General features: G+C 44.9%; 1 protein-coding gene across 1 annotated transcript; it reads left to right on the top strand.

Moving 5' to 3' along the window:
* The first annotated feature begins 274 nt into the window (after positions 1–274).
* On the top strand, positions 275–1,195 carry LOC123993842 (P2Y purinoceptor 13-like). The gene has a single exon (XM_046296307.1). It carries the CDS (start codon positions 533–535, stop codon positions 1,193–1,195), a length of 663 nt encoding a protein of 220 aa, XP_046152263.1. The 5' UTR covers positions 275–532.
* Positions 1,196–7,673: the final 6,478 nt, after the last annotated feature.

The following is a 7,673-nucleotide window of genomic DNA, read 5'->3' as shown; positions in this document are numbered from 1 at the left end:
CACTCTGTGTTAGCTAGCTAGCTTGTTATTGCTAACAAAAGTAATGCAAATCATGTTAAATGATGCAAGGTGATTCAAAGGTTTTCCTCAGTGTCTTCATTTTGCATGTTTTTGTATTGACTTAGGAAAGTCCTTGAATAAATTCCTCATTTGGCAAACAATGGATTAGACTGAGATATTTCCATAACTTTTCTTCTCCCTTTTTTCAGATGCTACAATGACATCTAACCTGACATCCCCCCTGTTTCTTCTGGACTGTGGCTCTTACAATTATCAAGACCTAGATGTGGTTATCCCATGTCTGTACTTTGCAATGTTCCCGCTTGCCTTGATGTTGAATGGGGTCGCGTCCTGGGTCTCCCTGCACCTGAGCTCAACCTCCACCTTCATGGTGTATCTGAAGAACCTTTTGGCTGCTGACCTTCTCATGACCCTGACCATGCCTATTGTGGCGGCCAGTAAACTTCCTACGTCATCTGTGGGGTTACGACTGTTCTCCTGTCGCTAGTCAGGTGTCATCTTCTACACATGCATGTACACAAGCATCACTCTACTGGGCCTCATCAGTCTGGACCGCTTCTTCAAGATCGTCAGGCCCGGTGGCAGGTTGTTGGGTCAGAACGTGGTCTTCGCTAAGGTACTGTCTGTCTCTGTGTGGGTGGCACTGTTTGGAGCCACTGCTCTCCCTACCATTATCCTGACCAATCAGGATGCCAGCAACAAGACGGATGCCTCCTGTATGTCCATGAAGAGCCCAGCCGGGGTCAGACTTCACACAGTGGTGGTTGTGTTTATGGATGTCTTGTTCTGGGTTGTAAGCATACTGGTTGTAGTTTGCTACATGTGCATCACCAACAAGGTCCTCCAGTCCTTCAGAAATTCCGGCAGCAAAAACAGTCAGGGCAAGCAAAAGACAAAGGTCCGTGTCTTCCTGGTTCTGGTCGTGTTCTCTGTGTGCTTCATTCCATTCCACATCATGCGGATCCCGCGGACCATTCAGCAGACCAACAATGTCAACGGCTGTTCTCAAGTCTCCATCAACATCGCTCAAAAGGTGACCCTGTGGCTGTCCACCGTCAACATCTGCCTGGACCCACTCCTCTACTTCTTCCTGTGCAGGGAGTTCAAAGAGAAACTCATGGGGATGCTGAACAGAAAAGGGACACCTTCACAAATAACATCAGGAACCACATAGAACCGCTCAACATAGACAGGGAGGAGTATCATCCAATTAGACATGTCTCTAATTGAGACAAAAACACATTGTTGGCTAAATAGGGGATTTGAATAAACATTTCCTGAGGAAAACTAAATAACTTTGTCTTAGATTGGTTTTCTTTTGTTCCATACTTGTTCAAATGTTTCTACCCATAATTGTTGGAGAGCAAGTTGGATTACTGTGATATACTGTGATTACTGTGATATGTGGTTGTCTCACCTAGCTACCTAGCTCACCTACCTTAAGATGGATGCACTAACTGTAAGTCACTCTGATTAATGACTCAAATCTAAATGTAAAATGAATTAGGTCACACAAGCTGTTATTTCACTGTTACTTTAGCTTGTTATCACAGAGCATGTAAAACCACCCATTGGGTATAAACTGGTTGAATCAATGTTGTTTTAACGTAATTTGTCCACGTATTGTGATTTGGAATCTACGTGAAAAAAAATACATTGGATTTGACGACCAGGTGCTTTCCCTCTCTGAGGCTGACTTGAGGAAAACTCTCAAGAGTGAATAATCACAAAGTCGCCAGCCCAGATGACGTCCCCCGGGCCGCGTCCTCAGTGTGTGTGCTGACCAACTGGCAGATGTCTTCTCAGATATATTCAACCTATCCCTGTCCCAGGATGTAGTCCCAATCTGCTTTAAGTAGATCACCATTGTCCCAGTGCCCAAGAAAAACAAGGTGACATGCCCAAATGAATATTGTGCTGTTGCCCTCACCTCAGTCCTTTTTTAAGTTTACTTAACACTTATTTTACCAGGTAAGTTGACTGAGAACACATTTTAATTTACAGCAATGACCTGGGGAAGAGTTACAGGGGAGAAGAGGGTGGGTGAATGAGCCAATTGTAAACTGGGGATGATTAGTTGACCATGACAATATGAGGGCCAGATTCGGAATTTAGCCAGGATACCGGGGTTAACACCCCTACTCTTACAATAAGTGCCATGGGATCTTTAGTGACCACAGAGTGGCAGGACACCTGTTAAACATCCCATCTGAAAGATGGCACCCTACACAGGACAACATCCTCAATCATTGCCCTGGGGCATAGGGATATTTATTTGAGGGACCAGAGGAATGGTTGCCTCTACCTGGTCCTCCAACACCACTTTCAACAGCATCTGGTCTCCCATCTAGGGACCAACCAGGACCAAACCTATTTAGCTTATTAAGCAAGCCAGCAGTGGGATGCAGGGTGGTATGCTGCTGGCGCAGGGCAGTCGTGAAGTGCTTAGAGAGGCTGGTCATGGCTCACATCAAGGCCAGCATACTGGGCACACAATTTTTCTACTGTCTAAAAGATCCATGGAAAACGTCATTTCCATCGCTATTCGCACAGCCGTAAAACCTCTGGACAAGAGGAACACCTATGTGAGAAGGCTGTTCATTGACTACTGTTCAGCATTCAACACTATTGTTCCCTCCAAGCTCGACACCAAGCTCAGAGCCATAGGTCTGGACAACACCCTCTGCAACTGGATCCTGGACTTCCTGACGGGCAGACCACCACAGGCTTTGAGGATTGGCAAAAACACCCCCTCCCCACTGACTCTTAACACAGGGGCCCCCGTGGGGTGTGTCCTCTGTCCTCTGCTGTACTCCCTGTTGACCCAGCACTGACTCTTAACACGGGGGTCCCCCAGGGGTGTGTCCTCAGCCCTCTGCTGTACTCCCGTAGGGGCCCCCAAGGGGTCTGTCCTCTGTCCTCTGCTATACTCCCTGTTTACCCATGACTGTGTTGCTTTGCACGACACCAACTCCACCAGTTTGTTGACGACACTACAGTTGTAGGCCTGATAACCGATGATGACAAGTCAGCCTATAGGGAGGGGGTAAGTGAACTGGCATTGTGGTGTCATGACAACAACCTTACCCTCAACGTCAGCAAAACAAAGTAGTTGATTGATGACTTCAGGAAGCAGAGGAAGGAACATGCCCTGATCCACATCAATGGGACTACAGTAGAGAGTCTCAAGTTTTATGTTCCTCAGCGTCCACATCACCGAGGACCTGTCATGGACTAACAACACCACTCTTGTAAAGAGGGAGCAACAGCATCTCTACTTCCTGAGGCGGCTGAAGAAATTTGGCATGGCACACCATGCCATCTCCAAATACTACTGCTGCTTTACTTCTGTTTTTGGTTGTTGTCCTGTTGCATCACCCAACTTCTGTTGAGCTTCAATTGGCGGACAGATAGCCATATATTCTCCTGAAAAATGTATTTATAGACTTGGGAATTCATTTCCCCGTTGATGATAGCAAGCTGTCCAGGACTTGAGGCAGCAAAGCAGCCCCAAACCACAATGCTCCCTCCACCATACTTTACATTTGGGAAGAGGTTTTGATGTTGGTGTGCTGTGCCTTTTTTTCTCCACACATAGTGATGTGTGTTCCTTCCAAACAACTCAATTGTAGTTCAATTGTCTTGCCAACAGCACTTTTGGACAGCAGTGGCTTCTTCCGTAGTGTCCTCCCATGAACATCATTCTTGTTTAATGTTTCACGTATCGTTGGCTCGTCAACAGAGATGTTAGCATGTTCGGTAAGTCTTTAGCTGACACTCTTCTTAACCTCATTGAGTATTCTGTGCTGTGCTCTGGCAGTCATCTTTGCAGGACGGCCACTCCTAGGGAGAGTAGCAACAGTGCTGAACTGTCTCCATTGACAGACAATTTGTCTTACCGTGGACTTATGAAGAGCAAGGCTTTTAGAGATACTTTTGTAACCCTTTCCAGCTTTATGCAAGTCAACATTTAGGTCTTCTGAAATCTCTTTTGTTCGAGGCATGGTTCACATCAGGCAATGCTTCTTGTGAATAGCGAACTCAAATTTTGAGAGTGTTTTTTATAGGGCAGGGCAGCTCTAACCAACATCTCCAATCTCGTCTCATTGATTGGACTCCAGGTTAGCTGACTCCTGACTCCAATTAGCCTCCGGAGTCATTACCCTCGGGGTAATGCATGTTTCAAGATAGTGTGCAAAGGTCGCAGGTCTGTGAAGATCTTCACAATCGCTGTAATGATCTGTGTAGAATATTGAACAGCGTTGATCACATCACACCATGTACTTTAATGTCATCTCATTCTCAACTGCAATCCAGGTCATTGGGTTGTGCTATTAGATGAAGCACAGTGGTAACGCATTGAGTTGATGTAAAATATCTGACATTGTATTCCCATTTGAACTTTGTTGTGCTTTTAGATAGTTGAAAGCATAGTATTAACACATTGAAAATTCAACTAACTTTTAACTGTGTTTTTGAGTGGGTGGTTATTATAAGGGCACCAGGCGAGACTCAAATGCAGACACAGGAGGCAGATGGTTGAGCTCCGATATTTAAACCAAAAGGGAGGAGGCAAAAGGCAGGTCAGGGACAGGCGAGAGTGGTCAGTGAACAGGTCCTAGTCCAAACAGTACCAGGGGATAGGCAGGCTCGAGGTCGGGACAGGCAGGTGGAGACAGTGTTAGGGCAGGCAAGGGTCAAAACCAGGAGGGTTTGGAAAAAACAGAGACTTGGGAAAAAAAATAGGAGCTAGGAGAACAAGACAAACTGGCACAGAGAGACTGGAAACACAGGGATAAATACACCGGGGACTCATGGGGAAAACAGGAGACACCTGGAGGTGGGAGGAGACAATCACAAAGACAGGTGAAACAGATCAGGGCATGACTAACCTAAAAATGAGTCCATTAAAACAATGATAATAGTAGTGATAGTAAATGGTATTTCATATACAACACACACAACTGACCTTTTCAAGCACTTCTGTAAATAACCTTTAAACTTCAATGAAATTTCATAATAGAAGTTTGTCAGTTGGACTTTAATTTCATACAGGTTTCTCAGTGGTATAGAAGCTATTCTCATTATGGTTTTGCGTGTTTTGTAACAGTTGTTGGATATTTCGAAGGAAAGAAGTGTGTCACTCACTGCTGGTTCCATTACACATTCTGGCCTTCTTTAAAATATATATTTTTTTTTTTAACTATTACACAGGAAGTCAGATATTTGATAACTAAACTGTGTAGCAAAATAAAGTGACAGTGGTGGAAAAACTCAAGCTTCAGCAAGCCCATTTCTCATAGCAGTGGTATAAAGTCCTTAAGTAAAAAATAAAAATAAACTTTAAAGTACTAGTTAAGTAGTTTTGGGACACTTTACTTTACTATTTATATATTTTACAACTTTTACTCCAAAAGTACTGCCTCTGATCTGGCGTATTCACTTAAACACAAATACTTTGTTTGTAAATTACGTCTGAGTGATGTCTGAGTTTTCCAGTGGCTATTCGTGAATTTAAAAAAACATAAAAACTTGTGTCGTCTGGTTTGTTAATATAAAGAATTTGAAATGATTTATACTTTTACGTTTGATACTTAACTATATTTTAGCAATTACATTTCCTTTTGATACTTAAGTCTATTTAAAACCAAATACTTTTAGACTTTTACTCAAGTAATATTTTACTGGATGACTTTCACGCATTCTTGAGTAATTTTCTATTAAGGTATCTTTACTTTTACTAAAGTATGACAATTGGGTACTTTTTCCACTAAAGATATCAGCCCTTAAATTCTCAGCCTCATGTTTCAGTTGCATGTTATACGGAATGTTATACAGAATTATGGTGGGTTTTAGAGATTACACAACAGAACAAACCCTCCAAGTCAAAGAAACACAGAAGCACTATAACACACAAACAACAAACAAATTATAATAGAGGACAACAAGGGCATTGAGATATCCTGCCTGTTGCATGCTTACTCCGACTCTGCATTGCATGCATGCTGCCATGCACACTACAACGCACACTACCCTGCACACCACTACCATGCACACTACCATGCACATCACCGCCATGCACACCACTACCCTGCACACTACCATGCACATCACCACCATGCACACCACTACCATGCACACTACCATGCACAATACCATGCACAATACCACCATGCACACCACTACCATGCACACTACCATGCACAATACCATGCACAATACCACCATGCACACCACTACCATGCACACTACCATGCACACTCCCATGCACACGACTACCATGCACACGACTACCATGCACACTACCATGCACAATACCACCATGCACACTACCATGCACACTACCCTGCACACTACCATGCACACTACCATACACATCACTACCATGCACATCACCACCATGCACACCACTACCATGCACACTACCCTGCACACTACCCTGCACACCACTACCATGCCAATGCACACTACCACCATGCACACTACCATGCACACTACCCTGCACACTACCCTGCACACTACCCTGCACACTACCATGCACAATACCACCATGCACAATACCACCATGCACACCACTACCATGCACACTACCATGCACACCACTACCATGCACACCATACCCCATGCACACTACCCTGCACAATGCACACTACCCTACACATACCATGCACACTACCATGCACAATACCACCATGCACACTACTACCATGCACACTACCATGCACACCAATGCACACCACTACCACGCACACGACTACCATACACACTACCATGCACAATACCATGCACAATACCACCATGCACACCACCATGCACACTACCATGCACACTACCATGCACACGACTACCATGCACAATACCATGCACAATACCACCATGCACAGCACTACCATGCACAGCACTACCATGCACACCACCACCATGCACACCACCACCATGCACACCACTACCATGCACACCACTACCATGCACACTACCATGCACAATACCACCATGCACACTACCATGCACACTACCATGCACACCACTACCATGCACACCACTACCATGCACACCACTACCATGCACACTACCATGCACACCACTACCACTACCATGCACACAACTACCATGCACACTACCATGCACAATACCATGTACAATACCACCATGCACACCCCCATGCACACTACCATGCACACTACCATGCACACACTACCATGCACAATACCACCATGCACAATACCACCATGCAAAATACCACCATGCAAAATACCACCATGCACACTACCATGCACAATACCACCATGCAAACTACCATGCACACTACTACCATGCACACCACTACCATGCACACCACTACCATGCACACTACCATGCACATCACTACCATGCACACTACCATGCACAATACCACCATACACACCACTATCATGCACACTACCATGCACACTACCATGCACACTACCATGCACGTGACTACCATGCACAATACCACCATGCACACTACCATGCACACTACCATGCACACCACTACCATGCACATCACTACCATGCACACTACCATGCACAATACCACCATACACACCACTACCATGCACACTACCATGCACACTACCATGCACACTACCATGCACACTACCATGCACACCACTACCATGCACACTACCATG

Source organism: Oncorhynchus gorbuscha, linkage group LG13 (assembly GCF_021184085.1).
Source record: "Oncorhynchus gorbuscha isolate QuinsamMale2020 ecotype Even-year linkage group LG13, OgorEven_v1.0, whole genome shotgun sequence".
NCBI lineage: Eukaryota > Metazoa > Chordata > Actinopteri > Salmoniformes > Salmonidae > Oncorhynchus > Oncorhynchus gorbuscha.
Note: the sequence above shows the minus strand (reverse complement) of the source record. Positions and strands in the feature narration are given on the sequence as shown.